The 20,542-nt window shown below is 42.9% G+C and overlaps 1 protein-coding gene across 1 annotated transcript in view; it reads left to right on the top strand.

Moving 5' to 3' along the window:
* Positions 1-2,049: 2,049 nt before the first annotated feature.
* Positions 2,050-20,542, top strand: part of LOC111841797 (uncharacterized) — a 45,742-nt gene continuing 27,249 nt past the window's right edge. The window contains exons 1-5 of the mRNA XM_072706808.1: positions 2,050-2,154; positions 2,708-2,827; positions 18,038-18,145; positions 18,443-18,535; positions 19,159-19,239. Of these exons, the coding sequence (XP_072562909.1) occupies positions 2,127-2,154; positions 2,708-2,827; positions 18,038-18,145; positions 18,443-18,535; positions 19,159-19,239 (430 nt within the window). The 5' untranslated portion in view covers positions 2,050-2,126. The remainder of the gene's footprint in view (positions 2,155-2,707; positions 2,828-18,037; positions 18,146-18,442; positions 18,536-19,158; positions 19,240-20,542) is intronic.

Raw genomic sequence — 20,542 nt, 5'->3', positions numbered from 1 at the left:
TCGAGTCACATTACTTGACTCGAGTCAGACTCGAGTCACAATTTTCAGGACTTGAGACTTGCTTGATTGAAGTAAGAAAATGACTTGACTTGACTTTGACTTGAGAGTAAGTGACTTGAGACTTGACTTGACTTAAAGTGGAAGACTCGACAATGACTTGAACTTTTAAATATAATTCGTTTAATAAAATAAAATAATTTAATAAAATAATTATGACTCGGCAGCACCATAATTGGCGCCTGCGCTCTTAACGCTGCACAACTCTTAACGTTACCAAGAAGAAGAAGAAGAACGCTGCACAACTCAAACCGCGCCAAACATGGCAGACAATAATCGAGCTCCTCATATAGTCACGTTTGGCTATAAGGACTTTGAACTAGACCGTACTAACAAAAAAAGATTTGCCAGAGCAAGAGAATGCAACGCGAGAGTATCAGACATGACAACCACAACATCAAATTTCATCCGGCACTTCAAAAACCACAAGGAAAGGTAAGAAAGTCGAATTCTTTATAGTCAATTTAATAAAACGATTACTAATTAATTAAATTAATCTTTTCTGTTTGTCATAATTTGACCTTGGTTGCATGTTTTTTTTATCAGAAATGTGATGATCATCTCATAAATAAAACGCTATAACGTTACCAGTGGCGTAGCCACATTTTAATGTTGAGTGCAACTTGAAATGAAAGGGCTTCTCGATATTACATGTAAACTATAATGTCTATATTAAATGTGCGCATTTTCAAGCGTTTGTATGGACTGACTGCGTGTGGTTAGTTGAATGGCAGCTCGTGTAACGTTATACTGCATGAAAATCTAAGATGAAAGCGTCGGTGCAATCACTTCTCCTTCAATAACTCGTTCAAAACTTTTTGGTCATACAGACAAGAATAATTTCATTGTTCGAATCGGTTACGTTAAGTGTCTATAATTTTTTTGTGTACACTCACAATAACAACAAAATGTTGTGTGCTGTATAACAATGAAACCAGTTCAAATAGAAAACAAATATATCAGATTATATATTATGTATGAAACGTGTATATTGCGCGTCCACCGCAGAGATGACGATTAAGCTTCATAACTTCATCACTGGGCTATATTAATGTAGCACAGATATGCATATAATTTAAATATAGCAATGCAAATAAGATACATAATATATGTATATAAGTATAAAGAAATCTTTTCTGTAAAAATTTTTCTGTGCAAAAATAAACATGTATCGAAAATTTAACCTCTGTTTGTTTTAGTACTGCAACTTGACTTGACTTGGCTTGAAACTTATCAGGACTCGACTTGACTTGCTTAGGGTGAACCCTTGACTTGACTTGACATGCTTGATTTGTCTTAGCTGTGACTTGAGACTTGACTCGAGACTTGATGGTTAACACTTGAAACTTGCTTGGACTTGATCATATGCGACTTGTCCCCATCTCTGCTAACGTATAACACGTATGGTGCGGATGGATATCCTAATCCTACCCCTCCTCGTACACTAACGTATAACATGTGTAGGGGGAGTTTGGTTCATTGTAACTGTAATGCATCCCTGATGTGAATGTTACTTGTTTTGGTCCCTCACCTGCCAATGGGGGCCCAGCTCCTGATCCCTGTGTGTCCCTCATGCTCTGGAATTTCACAGAAGGCCTGACTGCAGCCCTTCACTCTGCCTTCATATGTGCTCATTGGGGTCACACTTATCCACTTACCTGGATGGAATCATACAGGCTGTTTGCCTCATTTGGTTCCCCTGTGCATGTGGCTTTATAGCTGTTTGGAAGCGGATTTAGGCTGAATAATGTCTCTCAGCTAAACACCCTCACTGACTTTTTATGACCCTTATTAATCTGCTTACTAACCTGTGTGGCTCTATGGGTTAGAACGTAACCGCAGGCTGATCCTGCTCTCTGATCCTTACTTACACGTCACTTTGGACAAAAGCATCTGATACACAAATGAACCACTGAATGCATTTGCTTTTTCTTGTGTCTCACATTAATTACTTGTTGACTGACTATTCTTACCTCATTTCAGGTTCTGCCATTGAGTTCTCAGCTAAATATTCCCCAACTCCAGCAGAGAAAGCAAAATTTGGAGGACTGTTTGGTGGAATCATATTTATGTTCCTCTTTTTTGTTATATTCCGAAGTGAGTATGTTTATAAATTTTCAGGAATATTGAACTAGAATTATGCATAAATATTTATTTTCTACTTTTTATTTAAACACAGTGTGATGATTTATATAATAAAAATTTTTATAATGCAGTATCTGTTTTGTTCACTGTTAATCTGTATCCATGCGGCAGCATAGTGGCTCATTGGTCAACACTGCTGCCTGACACCTCCTGGCTGTTGGTTTGAGGCCCCCTCCTCTGTGTCTCTGTACAGTCTGCATGTGCTCCCCATGCCATGTTAGTTTCCTCCTGCTACTCCAGTTTCCTCCAGCAACCCAAAGTCTCCCTCTCAGGTCAATTGGTGTCTGTAAATTGCCCATAACATGTCACTGTGTGTGTATGGCCTCCCATCCAAGCTGTACCTCTGCCCAGTGTCTGACATGGGATTCAACCTGACCGGGCTTATTTAAGCTGACAGGGCTGTGCAGAGCAGCACCTTAAACACAGGACACTCAACACATTTGTTTTGTATTCTCTTTCTGAAATGAATTTTATGTTTGCTAACTCTATTTTTTTCTCCTTTCAGTCATTGGTGTTGTGGTTTGGACAAAATATCCAGAAGACAGAGAAAGAAGAGAGAAAATACTTGCTTATATATCAGGAATAACTGGAATTATATTCCTGGTCGTCGCAGTTTCATCCATAAGTAAGTCTGTATATACACTCACCTAAAGGAATATTAGGAACACCTGTTCAATTTCTCATTAATGCAATTATCTAATCAACCAATCACATGGCAGTTGCTTCAATGCATTTAGGGGTGTGGTCCTGGTCAAGACAATCTCCTGAACTCCAAACTGAATGTCAGAATGGGAAAGAAAGGTGACTTAAGCAATTTTGAGCGTGGCATGGTTGTTGGTGCCAGACGGGCCGGTCTGAGTATTTCACAATCTGCTCAGTTACTGGGATTTTCACGCACAACCATTTCTAGGGTTTACAAAGAATGGTGTGCAAAGGGAAAAACATCCAGTATGCGGCAGTCCTGTGGGCGAAAATGCCTTGTTGATGCTAGAGGTCAGAGGAGAATGGGCCGACTGATTCAAGCTGATAGAAGAGCAACTTTGACTGAAATAACCACTCGTTACAACCGAGGTATGCAGCAAAGCATTTGTGCAGCCACAACACGCACAACTTTGAGGCGGATGGGCTACAACAGCAGAAGACCCCACCGGGTACCACTCATCTCCACTACAAATAGGAAAAAGAGGCTACAATTTGCACGAGCTCACCAAAATTGGACAGTTGAAGACTGGAAAAATGTTGCCTGGTCTGATGAGTCTCGATTTCTGTTGAGACATTCAAATGGTAGAGTCAGAATTTGGCGTAAACAGAATGAGAACATGGATCCATCATGCCTTGTTACCACTGTGCAGGCTGGTGGTGGTGGTGTAATGGTGTGGGGGATGTTTTCTTGGCACACTTTAGGTCCATTAGTGCCAATTGGGCATCGTTTAAATGCCACGGCCTACCTGAGCATTGTTTCTGACCATGTCCATCCCTTTATGACCACCATGTACCCATCCTCTGATGGCTACTTCCAGCAGGGTAATGCACCATGTCACAAAGCTCGAATCATTTCAAATTGGTTTCTTGAACATGACAATGAGTTCACTGTACTAAAATGGCCCCCACAGTCACCAGATCTCAACCCAATAGAGCATCTTTGGGATGTGGTGGAACGGGAGCTTCGTGCCCTGGATGTGCATCCCACAAATCTCCATCAACTGCAAGATGCTATCCTATCAATATGGGCCAACATTTCTAAAGAATGCTTTCAGCACCTTGTTGAATCAATGCCACGTAGAATTAAGGCAGTTCTGAAGGCGAAAGGGGGTCAAACACCGTATTAGTATGGTGTTCCTAATAATCCTTTAGGTGAGTGTAAGTTCCCATGTGTGCTGTTTGCATGTCCTCCCTGTGTTTCCACTGGTTCCCTCCATGCAGGGGCATCATGCATCTTATTTTTTTGTGGGGGTGCAGCTTCATAGGCAACATACACTCACTGGCCAATTTATTAGATACACCTGTTCAACTGCTTGTTGAAGAAAATATCATATGTCAGCCAATCATATCAGCCAATCATATGTCAGCAGCACATTGTATAAAATCATTCTGATACAGGTCTGGCGCTTCAAGTAATGTTCACATCACACAACAGAATGGGGAAGAAAGATGATTTATGTGACTTTGAACGTGGCATGGTTGCTGGTGCCAGACTTGCTGGTGTGAGTATTTCAGAAATTGATCTGCTGGGATTTTCACACGCAACCATCATAGAGTTTACAGAAAATGGGCCAAAAAAGAAAAAAACATCCAGTGAGTCGGTGGTTCTCTGGGTGAAAATCCTGGCAGAGTGATAATAGGCTGGTAGAGTGATAATAGGCTGGCAGAGTGATAACAGGCTGGTAGAGTGATAATACAGTAGGCTGGTAGAGTGATAATAGGCTGGTAGAGTGATGTTAGGCTGGCAGAGTGATAACAGGCTGGTAGAGTGATAATAGGCTGGTAGAGTGATAATAGGCTGGCAGAGTGATAATAGGCTGGCAGAGTGATAATAGGCTGGTAGAGTGATGTTAGGCTGGCAGAGTGATAACAGGCTGGTAGAGTGATAATAGGCTGGTAGAGTGATAATAGGCTGACAGAGTGATAATAGGCTGGCAGAGTGATAATAGGCTGGTAGAGTGATGTTAGGCTGGCAGAGTGAGCCTAAGTCAGGGTCGTCGGTTGTCGGTTGTTTTCCACAAGAAATTTATAAAAGCCCAATAAGAAATATGGAGGACCTTGTTCCCATTCCTATTTATGTGTGAACAGCTTGTACTCTGTCCCTGCTTGGGTGGTGGACACACCCCCTTGTAATACCCACACATCTGAAGGGGATGGGGGATTTACTTCTGTCTGGGGTTTGTGCGGCAGTCTATCCACTTCAGAAGCTGCAAAGTGTCATGACCGAACATGTCTGTAATGCCCTGTATGCTGAAGTTAATTACTAAAAACTCTTAGTTCATCTTTGGGAGTAACCTTGGTTTGATTCTGCCTGATTTCATCTTGCTTCAATAATACCTTTATATTCCTCTTCATGTCCCACTGAACATTGATCTATCAGGCTATAGTGTCTGTTTCCTTCCGTATTTCCTCAAACACCTCCTCAGTCTGCAGCTGAGGTAGCTCCAAACTGCAGTCACACACCAGTCCTACAGCTGTGCCGATGTCCATATCTTCTCACCCAAAACTCAATCAGTGGCCTTGCTTAGGGCTAATGCTGTACCCAAGGAGTCACAATTAAACTATTCCTTGTCTTGATTTGATACACCACTACAGGAGCGATGGACAGAGAAACATTGCAGTTACTAATCCTGGAAGACCATCTTGTCACACTAAGAACATGCAGTGTTTTGTATTTCCCTGTCCCTGACTCTCTCAGTATTTGTTGAACCTCAACAAAAAGACTGTGTCGCTTCTCAGAGCCTCTCATGAAGGTCGAAACACCAAAGGAATTACATGAAGCTGAAGCTAATGTCCACAACAACAAGAGTCGGTCTCTGGGCAAAGCAAAGCACTAAACAGGCCTCCTCATTGTTCTCGTCCTGGGTATGATGTTAATCTACATCCAGCCCTATAAGGAGGTCCATTACAGGGATAATTTGGGGGTTGGTGGCAGGATTGGCACTCCAGCCACCGGAAAAAACCTCACACTGGTCCATTCGGACTAGTGTAGTGCTGAGGTATCACCCGCCACATGGCTGCACTCAGGTTCTCATCCCTGAGGTGGTTTGTCATGTGGTGGGTGAGGTAACGCTCTGTAATCAGTGCATGCTCCTTACCTCTCATTGTTCTCCTGTATGACAGCTTGCACTCCTCTGTAAATGGCTGACAGAGCAGCATAGCCAGTGTGGCCCTGCCCAGAGCATGTGAGCGGAGTGGAGCGGTGAGAATATCCGCTCCTCGCTCACGAGGCTTTTGGCTCCGCCCGCTCCTCCGCTCTAATTCGCACTAAGCCACTCCGCTCAACACCGCTCCTCGCTCCACTAAAGTTTCCTCCCGCTCCAGTCAAATCGCTCCACACTCGCTCCAATTGAAAAGAGGGACAAATAATCTGCATGCCTAACAAAAAAAAAAAAAAAACGAAGCCTTATATCATAAAGAAATATGAGCAACGGTAACATTGCCACTCAGAACAGAAAATATACATTTTTAAACAACACATATGCAACAATGGACAGGTTTGCCAATGGCATTCCACACAAAAATAGGCTTAAAAATAGAGGAATCAGTGGGCTTAATAGCTTAAAGAATATACAGGCTAAGCATCCACGTTTTAAATTCCTCAGTTTTTTTCTGTTGATACTGCTGCTGCATCTCTATAAAATAAAATTTCACTGACAGCGTTACGTGAAATTAAAAAATCTTATTAGACCTACTCTGAATGACAAATCTAATTTATTTGATTACCAATATTTACTTTATAGGCTTTTATACTTTTATTTACTTATATACTTGATATGCTACAACCATATAAAACTTGCTCACGTTTTGCACTGGCTTCCGCCTGTTCGCGTAGCACACTCTCATTGTTTTTGAGAAAAGTGATTCCAAAGTGAATCTTTACTCACTGAAACAGTGAGTGAAACATTATTGTCATCTATAGGCTATGTTTGATAGGAATAGTACACTTGTATGATCTATCAGTTTCCTTTGTGAAATACTTTATGAATTCCATCTTGGCCAATTTGTGTAACAGTCTTGATAATTGTTCAGATGAATTCTGGGTAGATTTTGGCACGCCCTAGAGTCGTAGTGTAAGCGGTATCAGAGCGAAATTGGAGCAAGACAGAGCAACCACTCCAGCCTTAATTACAAAGCCGCTTCGGGCTCTTGACTAAATTTCGCCCGTTCCGCGCCTCGCTCACATGCTCTGGCCCTGCCTCTTATATTGTTGGTATACAGGCCAAAGTTTATGTCTGGCTAAGACATTTGGCAAGACCAGCTCCAGTTGTGTCCTTTACCTGGAGTAAATCAAGAAAACACTCTTCAGTCTTTGCACCATATCATAAAATTATAGACAGCTGATCCCTTTATTGTGTGTCAGGGCCAATTCTTACTAATGGTATGCTTACGGTCTGAAAAAAGAAAAAAATAGAGATAGATAGATAATGTTATCTATCTAATGTTATCTGTTAGGGCTAACATAAATTACCCCAAAATAAAATATAAATAAATAAAACAGTGGTGCAGTAGTTAGCACTGTTGCCTCAGGCCTCTGGGACCAGGCTTTGAGTCTCTTCCAGGGCTCCATGTGTGTGGAGTTTGCATGTTCTCCCGTGTCATTGTGGGGTTTCCCCCTCACAGTCCACAAACATGTTGAGGTTAACTGGACCTTCCAAATTGCCCACAGGTGTGAATGGTGTGTGATTGTGCCCTGCAATGGGTTGGCATCCCATCCTGGGTTGTTCCCTGTCCTGCACCCATATCCTCCAGGATCGGCTCTGGACCCCTTGCAGCCCTGAATAAGATAAGCAGTTACAGAAAATGGATGGATGGAAAATAACAGACTGGCTTTTTTCTAACGCTACAAAATAAAGAGGAAAAACGTTTAAATGGCAAACACACTGGATAAACTCAATAAAGTTGCTTATTTATCAGTAAACCAGTGGTTATATCTCATTAGGAGGAGTCTCTCACATCGTTTGTCCAGTTGATTTCTCCTTGGAGTTAGCACTGCTGTAGATTGCCCAGCCTGAAAAGCCTCTCCACTAGTCCACTAGATGGCGTTGCTGTGTTGAATTTCAACAATACGGCCTTTATTATAGGGAATGGTGCAGGACCTCCATCTCTTACCACAACTTCAAATATTCAATGACTTCAGCATCATAATAAAAACTGTTTCATCATCAAAAGCAAAGAATTTCTTTTCAATGGAACTGCTACTGGACGCAGATTAATTAAGTTTTGCACCGAGCTCATCGCGACACTCGGCAGTCAGCAGTGTCCTCAGGGCTGCTCTCCTGTCCTTCCCTTTGCCACTGCAATTTCAACTTTGGCAGTGTGAGAGCAGTGAGGAGAGCATCTCTGCTGCTAAACACATTCACACATCACGCTTTGACCGCCTGCAATATAAAGATTGGATAAGGTCGGCTCTGTAAAATGCACTTGCAATGATTTGTTCACATCACATTTACACATTACACTGCATATTTAAAAGCAGATAACATATATGACTAAAGTAGCATATTTTCATATACACCTTTCAAGTCTTTTGTGGAACAAATTCAGATGTGCATTTCGCCAACAATAAAACGCTGACCTCAACCGAATGTAATAGAAGTGCACACAGTAACTGTAATGTAATTATTGAATTTATGAACAATAATGTGTTACACTGCTGCCTTATAGGCAAATGTAATGTGATTGCAGTAATGTGTTACTTTGTTACCCCCCTGGATGTTACTGTCCAAAGTCAGTACTGAGAGTTTATAGCCCCCAATTAAAATGTACAAATTCGTAATATAACAAATATAACAAAAAAAAGAAAAACATGAACACCAGAATTAATAATACAGTCGAACTTCGTTACAACGTACCTCAGGGGAATTAAGAATTTGTACGTTATAACCATAGTACGTTGTAACCAAGTCCCTCAAAATGAATGATAGAACACAAAATGTATATAAAAAAACTTTTAGAAAACACCCCTCAAGTAGACACTATGACATACAGCTTGTGTAGTTTGAAGAATATAATAGGAACTATATTCTTCAAACTAGGTTAATATCAGTTACTCATAGACAGCCGACATAACGCAAAATCCACTGCCGGCTTATCGTTCAAATCGCCTTACTGTAACCTAATGTCAAACTGAAATTATGCACCTGTATGATTCAATTGGCTGAAATAAATTTTGATACATGTGTTAGACATCTGTTTTTTGTTAATTTCTTTCACTATATGTCACACAATTACCCCAATAACCACACAGTTTCAGAACTTAGTTCGCGTCGGCAGTATAAGGCTGCCATGTATAATTCTGAATTATTTCCACCTTGTCGGTCAGCGAAATCCGTTTCCTTTTAGCAGGCATCTTGCTTGATATGCGGCAGCATGACACCATGCAAAACCATGAAAAAACGGGGGCTACATGCAAGGAGTCCGGCCGGCGTGGAATGCTTCGTGAGGATAGGTTCATACAGTTAGGCGTTGCTAAGCGATGTAGATGGCCGGCAACAGCCGATTCTGAATTGTGCGCGCGCTCGGAAAATGAGGCTGTACGTTGTAACGAAGGTCAATTTGCCTATTTTCCTCTGAAAATCATACGTTATATCGAAGTTTACGCTGTAAAGGTGTACGTTCTAAGCGATACCGGCAAATGGAATAATGCATTACGCGAATTCGGGACATCGAAATTTGAACGTTGTATTGGTGTAAACGTTATAAATGGGGTACGTTGTAACGAGGTTCGACTGTATTCTGTTCATTCATCCAGCAATTGCCACTCAACCGAAAATTAAAAGAGCCAACACTGTTGCCCAAATGCAACCCAAGGGGTAGCAGTCCCCAGTTAAAAGCACATGAATGGCACAGTTAAGATCGGTGGTTACCCACACAGCCAGAAGGGCAGTGAGCTGAAACAGGGCAGTGAGCTGAAACAGCGCAGCAGCAAGACGGCCACAACGACTGAAGAAACTGCACGGCAAAGCAGCGAAGTAGTGCAGCCAAGGAAAGCAAAACAACGCAAAACAGTAGTGCACAGCAAAGCAAACAAACGCAACACAGCAGTGCACAGCAAAACAAGCCAACAAGTTCCTGCAAAGAGAAAATAAAAATTATATTATAATAATTGGGGGGTGACATGGTGGTGCAGTGGTTAGCACTGTTGCCTCACACCTCTGGGCCCCAGGTTGAGTCTCCGCCTGGGTTCCATGTGTGTGGAGTTTGCATGTTCTCCCCGTGTCATCGTGGGGTTTCCTCCAGGTACTCCAGTTTCCCCCCACAGTCCAAAGACATGCTGAGGCTAATTGGCGTTGCTAAATTGCCCTTAGGTGTGCATGTGTGAGTGAATGGTGTGTGAGTGTGCCCTGTGATGGGCTGGCCCCCTGTCCAGGGTTGTTCCCTGCCTCGTGCCCATTGCTTCCCGGGATAGGCTCCGGACCCCCCACGACCCAATAGGATAAATGAATGAATGAATGAATTATAATAATGGCAGATAAAATACCTACCCATGATGGCAAAACAGGGTGTCAAAATAGCAAACCACATCCAGCTCACTTCCCCCTTAACCTCCTCCCTAAGCGCACTAACCAGCCTCACTGACTGCCAAAGTCACCAGACCCACTTTCTGCCTCGGAAGCTGTCAAACTCCCTAAACAAACAACCCATTGCAATAAACTCAAGGCTCACTGTGGTGCAAAAATAGCCAAAGACAGGGTATGAAAGCAGCAAATTCTATATTAGGTTATTTGGTGCAGCTAATAAACCACGACACTGTCCGCATACAAGTGCCCACAGTTATTTTCTTGCGCAGCTCCTTTATACTTCTGCCTCATAATTATCATTCTATGTGATAAGAAAGAAGATTCACAGTTACTGTCTTCTCTGTGTGCAGCCAAACAAAACCAGTCAGAACCAGCTCTGTAATTGTCGGTGTGACCTTCCTCTCACTCAGCTACTAAGTGCCCCTGCTTTCCACACAGACAGTACTTTGTAACACAGTTTCCATGACTTGTCATAGCAAATACTTCCTAAGTTAGCATTAAATTTTCCACAACGTCTAAATGCATAATTTCCACTACATCTCCCTCTTAGCTGCTGCGTCTGCTGCATCTTTCATGCCCAGACAGGTGACCACACCCCCTTAGACGGAACACAGCTGTAACCACTTCAGATGTTCTTCCCCACAGCATAAAAGCGGTCGAGCTCAGAAAGGCGGTGCAAAGTATTTTTGCCATTGTCTCTAACGCGCCTTTCTGAGCACTCTCTTGTCTTTCGTTTCTCTCGCCTTCCCTGCCTGCCCCGCCTGCCCTGTCTACCTTGCCCGCCTGTCCTGGATCCCTCGTCTCCCTGGCTTCTGTCTGATCCTGCCTCTCATCCTTCCCGTTCCCCTGTCTGGTGTGCCAATGTAGGACTGACCAGCCCCGCTTATGACCCTTTTGGATCGTCCCCGATTACAGCTTCTGCCTCGTGTCTTGGATTTGGTTGTTTTGGATTTAATAATAAATCCAAGGTCTTGCGCAAACTGGGTCCTGTCTCCTGTCTGCCCCTGAAGTCTGACAGCATTACCTTTGGAAAATCAGCAGCATTAGTGTGAGCTTCACATTTAGATATTGCTAGACTTTTAGGTAAAAGAATACCCTGCAATAAATCAGAGATCAGTTGGTGGTGCACAATTTGTTTTCCTGTAGATGTAAGAAATTCCCTGTGCTTCCACAGGGCTCCGAATTCTTGTGTCACTCCAAAGCACTCAGCTGTCTGTGTAAATCATCACTGTTCTCCCTTCTGCCAGTTTACACGCCTCCATCAAGGCCACCAGTTCCGCTGCTTGGGCAGAATAATGGCTTGGAAGAGATCCAGACTTCAAGTTTCATGCACGGAAACGATGGCAAATCCCACCTTGTTGGTTCCTGTTTTTGGGTTCCTTGAGGCTGAGCCGTGCTCTGCCAAATGGCATAGTGATGTTACAGTGTCTCATTGCCCCTCAGATGGCGCCGCTAGCAGAAGGTCATCTACAGTACATACTGTAGGAGAGCCGTGCCTGGTGACAACCCCAGAGAGCTCAGGCTGTCTTCAGAGCTTCATTATAAATTGTCGGTGACTCAGAGTATCCCTGATACAGTCTGGTAAACATGTAAGATTTGTCCTCAAACTGGACTGCAAACCAGTACTGACTGTCTGGGTGTATCAGTACACTGAAAAACGCATTTGCCATATGGATTACAGAAAAATGAGCACTGTTGGGTGGAATTTGAGACAATATTGTAAATGGGTTTGGCTCGTTGGGACTCTTGCTTGTACTGCAGCATTTACTGCTTGCAGGTCTTGTACAAAACACCAAGATTCTGGTTCCCCTGGACTGGTGTGTTTTGGAAAAATGGCCGTTGTCACCAGTGAGTTTTCACATGGTACTATTACTCCCGCTTTTAATAATGACTGGAATACAGGCCTGATTCCCATCGCCTCTGCTTTCAGTGGGTATTGCAGTTTGGTGTAAAATCAGATTTTGCTGTAATGACTACTGGTTCCATGCCCTTGATCAGTCCCACGTCACGTTTTCCCTTAGCCCTCAGCTCCTTTGCTGCCTCTGCTAGACACTCTGAGTCTGCAGTAAGTTGGGATAGTAAATAACCACATTTTTTGCCTGCCCAGGTCTTCTTTACTGTCAATTGTACGCCTCTTTAAGCAACCACTGTGTAATTTAGATCAGTCACATAAGTCTTTAGGGACTGTCGGGTCATGCGTATACTCCAGTCATCCACACTCATACAGCGTCTCACCCATGGGCCCAGATCCTTCCACTCATCCTCTGCACCTTTGGCCAGTGACACATGCGGCTGCCCCCCCTCACTCCTAAAGTGTATGGGTGAGTCTTTCCCCTGTTTACTCATATAGCACCAACACTCACAGCATCTCCTATCACTCTAAAACATCATTCCCATCCTTAGCTTATCTCACCTCCATTTATACCATTCCTTCTCATACTGCTCATCTGGACCCCCCCTTTGAAACATGTCAGTCAGAGTGCAAATCACTAGGGCTCATATATTGTACATTGTGTGCGCGTGTCTTTGCCTGGTTGTTCACTGAACACACAGCTGTAGGTACGAGTCTCCACTCATACACATACAGAAGGGCGAAGGATCATGTGTCACTAAAGTGAAACTGCTTTAAATCACTCATGTCCAATTCACTCAGTCTTGTCACTCGCAGTCCCTCTGGGGTGCTGATAAGCACTATGCCCAGTTTGCAAATCAAATCTCGTGCCAGTAAATTTAGGGAACAGCATTGCAGCAGCGGAAATGAGAATTTGAATTTAGTATCTGGATTCAGAACACATCTTAAAGGTTTAGTGAACTTTTCTGTTATAATTTGGGCAGACAATCCCACAATGTTGAGGAACCTTCCACTAAGTTTGGGTGGTGAGTTGAACTCAGCCATTTTCATTACAGAATTTCCTGCTTCTGAATCAATCAGAAACTCTGTCTTTTCCTTCTACCGTCAACATCACAGTGGGTAGCCTTATGCGCGTCTGAGTCGTATTCTACATACGTGGCTTGCAGTTTCTACACTTTCTGTTCAAGATATGTGATAGCTTGTGTCACGAGAGTCGTGGAATTTTGCTGAGTAAGCGAGTCTTCATTGCAGTTAGCGGGGTTAGTAAGGAGCAAAGCATTGTAAGCGGCGGTGGACAGTGTGCATTTGGACTCACCCCTTACCTTCCCCCCACCCACTGTATTATCACCTTGGATCTTGCCCCTGCCCCTTCCTGAGGCCCTGCTTTTTCCCCGTCATCATCCTGATGCCATTATTTCCAGTGTGTCGTCCATTTTGTTCTGTTGTTTCTGCGCTCTGTCTCTTAGTAATTTCTCTGCGTATTTCGCATGTTGTTCAATTAATTGTAATTTGCCAGAATCATAGGTGATGCAAGTCTGTTTGTAGATATTTCCGGTCTCATTCTGTTTAAGAAACTATTTAAAATGGGCTTTGTAGGCAGTCACAGCCGGGCCTGAATTCATGTTGCCCAGTCTTGCTATTCCACAATGGGCGACATTCACCTCCATCAACCTCTGAAAATACTATGTGACAGTCTCTCCCTCCTGTTGTTTGCAGGAGGAGATCCTGGTTATGTCCCTTCGCATAGGGAAAGCCTCCCTTAGTTGTTCCGGCAGTCTGGGCAGGAATGCACGATATTCCACATTATCCCCATGATCATAATCTGGGTGTTGGGTAGTGATATAGTCCACCTCATGCCAGACAGTGGATATCTTGGAAAAGTCCAATCCTAAATGCAGTCCAAGTAGTCAGCAGAGTTCATAACAGGTGGGTTGAAATTATGGGTGTAACGGTTCACAAAAATCATGGTTCGGTTCGATACGACACAGTGGTGTCACGGTTCGGTATGTTTTCGATACAGCAAAAATAAACAAAAAATGCCAGATAATTTCTTTGATTTTTTTCACTTTTTTATTTATTAAAACATCAAAAAAGTATGATCTTGTTTTTTTCTTTTACTTTAAACAACGATGAAGCTATTCTTCACCCATCTTCTGAGGTTTCTTTTTAGCAGCAAATAAAACAAAACCTCCTTTATAACCAAAACCAAAAAGCTCCTGATAAAAAAAAATTATGTAATTTTGTAGTAGTTATAAACTAATAGAAAGAAAAGAACAATTTTGTTTTTATATGGAACTCAGTTTCAATCAATTTTTAAGTTTTTTTTCCAGAAAGATGAGTGTGTCCACATTTTATCCACCACTCTCTTGCCATCACCCTCATAACTTACAGGGAAACCAAAGTGCTCCCAAACTCCAGACCTGTTTGTTACAGGAGGATCGTCTATTTCTGGTCTGATAATTGCATTAACGTTATTAGCTATTTTGCAACGAGCCAGTGCAGCAAATGCCTGACTGACTGGAGTAGTGTTTGGGGGTGGGAGGGGCAGTCAGCACGTTGCCTGTCACGTCGTTTGGGCTGCCTTGTTGAGCGTAGTAGCACTGAAAACATTATATTTTACACACTTTATTCTCTTTTATTTTTTTCAAATATAACCCTCTGGAGTCCAGGGGTAGGAAACACACTTTCCCTGACTGGGGCATGATCACACATTTCATTCAATATCATAAACTTAATTCATGGCAAATAAATTATTTCTTATATATTTGTTTTGGCATTACACTCATCTTTATTTTAATGTATATGGTAAATATGTCAGATTTTTGTATATGGTAAATATGTCAGATAATTTGACATCAAAGTATAGACATTGCAAAATGCAGTTTGGAACACTTGCAGAAACATTATAGAATTACATAGTAAGCAATGGTGGCAGTTTGTTTTGATCCCAGATATCTGATCACCAAAGTCTTGGCTACATGAAGATGACTAAATGGTATAGTTGCAACATTCAGTTGGATAAATGAATAAGAAAAACCTAACTCATGTAACTATTTCTGGCTCCTTTCATTGAACATGTAGCAACTTTAATGTGTATGAATGAACCATTGTCACCTGGCCACGTCCCTACCCCCCTTTTATGGCGCTGATGGGGACGTATCTGGATCGCGTTTCACCGTTGCGCTGTTAATAAAATTTCCATGAATGCGATTTGAATACGCGCTAATGCAGCTATTTAGAATGTGAATAGCGATCTTCGGGTAAGAGCGGTACTACACGCCCCCAATGCAGGTAAAACAAATTAAGGTGACATGGTTTACTTTCTTGCCGATTTAACCTAATTTTAAAAACTTTAATACTTCTGACAATGGACGTTTTGAATAGAAGACCGATTACGGATTTAGTCAGCGTTTTTTTCACGTTTCTATAATAAGATTTCAGCGAGTTATGAACTGAAATAGACAAGAAAGATACTCGGCATCACTGACCGTCGACTCCAGAGGGATAAAAGTATTTTTCTGAATCATTCGGTTTGTAATGCGTACCGAAACGAAAGCCTCGTACCGAACGGTTCAATACGAATACACGTGTCGTTACACCGCTAGTTGAAATTCTCTGTGGAACTGTCCCAGTTCTTCTGCAAACCTCACTCCCCCTGTTCATCGGGGGTCGGTGAAGCTCCACGTTACATCATTTAGGTCACCAGCAGTTCAGGGTTGGTGGACTAACATACGGTCACCATCAGGTCCTGCCACTTCAACCATGGGCAACTGCAGGACGTCGTGTAGCCTCTTGGAATGTTAGAGCCCCGAATACCAGTCCAGTGTGCCTGAATTTTTGAGAAGGTTGATCTTGTCTGTGTTCAGGCTTCCCGTATTTTGCAGTCGGGCAATTCTGAAAGAAGAACGACTGGAGACAGGGGATGTCAGGTTGGCTGGGGCACAGGACTGGTCAGGCTTTTATTGTTCCATATGTCTCAAATTGAAACTACCTACATTCGGAAAACTACATTCTTTTATCCAAATCGGCAATTGTTCACATGACCCAACTCCGTAATTAAATCTCATAATATTTGCAATAGGAGACATCTCAGCATCTGGCTTCATTTATTTGCTGCCTCCGGATCTCATTTTAGAAATCAAACCTTACCTAGGATCTCCCCAAACTGACCCCGATCGTCTCTCTTTTATTCTCTCTCTATTGTACGATGTCTTACTCTTTACCAGACACTCGTATAATGGTAGGTTTAAACTTAATACTTTTTTAGCCAACTCTGGTCGGCTGTCTTCCCTCATCTCCCTAACTTTCAGCCGGCCATTGACCGTGCTCACAGGCTGTGTGGCCGTATGAAACCTCTTCTTGCCCCCCCCCCCCCCCCCATCATCATGCACTTTATTGACTTTCATGATTGGCAGACTGTGATGCGTAAAGCCCAAAATCCAAAACCTCAGCTTCAAAGGTGGGAGAATCTTTTTTTATCAAGATTTTAGTGCCAAGACAGCCACAGCTAAGAAAGTGATGAACACCCCAATCGGGAGGGCAAAGGGCAAGTTGGGTCTGTCTCCTTTGCTGATCTTTCCTGCGTGCCTCATGAAGCTCAGCATGTGTTGTGTTCTACTCCAGAGGATGTGAACACCGTCATGGACCGTTTCCAGTCTTCCTGCTTGATTCTTTCTCCCCAAAGCTTGCCGTACATTTCCTGCAGGACACTGTACTTTTCTGCATTGTACAGCCCTGTTGTCTGATGCTTCTGTGTTTAATTCACCCTTCACGTCTGTTTTTGTTAATTTAGTACTTGAGTGTTTGCTAGATTATCGCTGCGGTCTGGTTAGCTGATGGGACTCTTTCCTGCTAGAATGCTGTAGCTATCCAGAGAATGGGGTTGGGGGGGGGGGGGTTGCTTTCGTTCCTGGGGGGTGGGCAGTAGGTTTTTCCTGAGGCAAATTGCACTCTGAGATTATACTTACATGTTTTTTCATTTACACCTTGCTGTCCATGTTTTATGTTTAGATCATGGCTAATGTAAATATAGCCTCTTGGAATGTTAGAGCCCCGAATACCACACAACAAAGGTCCAGTGTGCCTGAATTTTTGAGAAGGTTGATCTTGCCTTCTTAATATAGACCCATTTACTGTGGCGGGATGCATTGTGAGGCTCCAGGTTCTACAGGGTTGTTTCCTCCTCACCCGCTTCCTCTCGGAGATGCGAGGTGGTCATTCTGCTCAGGCGGGTCCTTCAAATTCATATTCTCAATTCAGGAGGGGATGCTGACAGCAGGTTCTGACATATCCTTTCTGACCTGGGGAGCAGGAACGTCTGAACCCCCCCCCCCCCCCCCCGGCTCATTCTTAAATTCAGTCTCTATCAGCATGACGCCTCTGCCTGCAGGTGCTCTGGACTTTTTAGGGATATTCTCACCATGGAACTGTACTTGAGAAGGGGTTATGATGGATGGATGGATGGATGGATGGATGGATAAAGTATGTTAATTTAATTTGTTTTGGCCCCTGGGATTTCAGAAATGTACAACATGGATTTTTAAATGATTTTTTCATAATTAATATGTACATTTAGGGATCAAATGTCCAAGCCAAACACTCTAGGATGTGCTTTTCATATCACAATGTTCAATAAGGGATTCAAACCCAGACCCCCCGCTAGGTGACAGGCCTGTGCAGCACCAGTGAACACATCTGTGTTTGTACTCTGTTTGACATGAATTTCATGGTGACTGACTCTGTTCTTACTTTATTTTAGTTGCTGTCAGTGTTTATCTGGCAAAATACTCAGCTGCAGCTTGGAAAGAACAACTTGCAACATTTTCCACTTTATTAATGATGCCAGTCATCATGGTTTTATTCCCAGGTAAGTACGTTTTCAGGTTTTGTAAAGTATGTGTTTAAAATTTGTTTTCGACTTTGGAATATCAGGAACACTGGGGCAGAACTTGGTATAGAGGTATTTATTTGCTACATTGTAGTGAATTAAACACATAAATTAAATGACATTGATATTTAAAAGTGTGCTTAGTGCAGCATCCAATATGGGATTCAACTCAGAACCCCAGGTGACAGTGCTGTGCAGGGTTTTAAACACAGGATCACTGAACACATCTGTTTGTGTCTGTGTCTGGTGACTAAAACTTATCTTCCCTTATTTCAGCTGGTTTCAGTGTATTTTGGATAATACGTTCCGGAAGGATGGGAGAAACAGTACGACTTAGACACTTTCTTGTAATCATGGAATTTTTCCTGTGTAAGTATATTTATGTGAATTTATTTGTTCACATTAACATTAATGTCCATTGGCATATTAAGAATTCTGACCAGAATGAGGTTTAGAGCTGTTTCGTTTTCCGTGGCACACAGGCCCAGTGGGCAGCACTGCTGCTTCTTAACTCCAGGGCTGGGGGTTCGAGTCCCACCTCTGCTCTTTGTGTGAAGTTTGCAGGTTCTGGTCTTTGACAGATTACACTTGTACCCTGTGCACCTGACATTTTACCCAGTAGGATGTTATTGTGTGGACCTGATGTAGGGTGACATGTAGGGTGTCCGCGCTGGGGGGGCACCTGGCCGCCATGCGGGATGGTCCGGGATCCCCCCAACCGACACATGCCGACCCACACCTTCATCACACCACAGGGTTTTGAGGGACCCTTTGATTTGCGGGGGCATTAGACTCCTTGGCCTGTGCTTTGACCCCCACTGCCCTCAGATCATGGGTCTTACTGTGCATGACCTCACAGTGGAGTCAGGCCCTGGGGACGGCAGGATTTATCTCAGGGGAAGAAAAGCCCAAGGACAATTTGTTACTTATTATCATGTTATATCTGTATTGACTGATTGAGGGTGTCTGATTTGTTCTGTTTGCCCTTACAGATAATTCCAGAATGTTTAACCTGCTGTTCCTTGCTATTTATTCTCAACTTATTGCCTGGATTAACAACACTTTTAAACTAGGTGAGTCTCCCTGCATTTTCATACTTATTATGTGTGTAAATGGAGGTTGGTGTTTCTAATACATTTAATAACTTCTGTGGAGGCTCAGTGTGTCACGACCGACTGTAAGGAGGGGGGGAAAGGAGGCAGATATCCAGAGGTGAGGAAGGATCAGAACAGGGTTTAATAAGGGTAAAATCAGGGTACGGGACTGGAACGGTAGGGACAGGGCAACTGGAACACAGCAGAACCAGGTGCAAACAGAGAGAGTATAAGGACTAGCACAGATAGGGATACACAGGCCAGGGGTTCAAGGTCCGAATGAGGACTGCTGGGGAGCTTGAGCTTAAACAGGCAGAGGGGAAAGGAGGGAACTAGAGGCTGGTGCACTGATAGGAACCAGTGGAACTGGTCTGGCGAGTTCAGAGTGGTGCAGGAAGGAGAGACTGTGAGCGCCCTCTGCTGGTTCCCAGAGGTGTTGTGACACAGTGGGCAGTACTGTAACTTCACACTAAGGGTTCGATTCCTGGGTCTGTGGGTGTGGGACTGAGCCCTGATTGGTCCAGACCCATTAATTCTGACTTATGTGTGGGTCTGGACAGCAGAGGGATGGATGGATAAAAACATGTCTGTGTTCAAAGCGAAAAGTGAGTTTATGACACTGTCTCTTTTATTGTTACTCAACTGTGTAAGTGTGAGGGTTGAGGGTCACACAGGTTTGGGCAGAATGCTATGAATAAGCATGTAGTGTCTGAATGCTGAATGCACAGTACTGAATGTATTCAGTATTGTATTCTGGTAGGATACTCAAAATGTACCTCATTCTCAATACCTTTAGACACTGTAATATGTTGTAATGCCAACAAGGTTGATTAAATGAGTAATTGTGTATTGGTAATGAACAGCCAAAATAGTCTGTGCACAAACTTTTGGAGCACGTGAGTATCGACATCCCCAAACCACTACCAGAACGCTTTGCATCCAGGTCAGCTGTTCCAGGGTGCAGTGAAACCTCTCCACCAGGCCATCTTGTGTATGTGCAGCCGGCTGCACAGGGAGGCAAACACAGCAGACATATATCACATACATTATACAAAAGTTATATATACATACACAGATTAGGCGTATATCACATACATTATACATAAATTATGTATACATACACAGATTAAGCATGCATCACAAACATTATACACAAGTTGTACATACATACAATGCCCATTTCTACATATATACATACACAGATTAGGTGTACATCACATACATTTTATGTAAGTTATACATACACAGATTAGGCGTATATCACATACATTATACATAGGTT

The sequence above is a fragment of the Paramormyrops kingsleyae genome, chromosome 24 (genome assembly GCF_048594095.1).
Source record: "Paramormyrops kingsleyae isolate MSU_618 chromosome 24, PKINGS_0.4, whole genome shotgun sequence".
NCBI lineage: Eukaryota > Metazoa > Chordata > Actinopteri > Osteoglossiformes > Mormyridae > Paramormyrops > Paramormyrops kingsleyae.
Note: the sequence above shows the minus strand (reverse complement) of the source record. Positions and strands in the feature narration are given on the sequence as shown.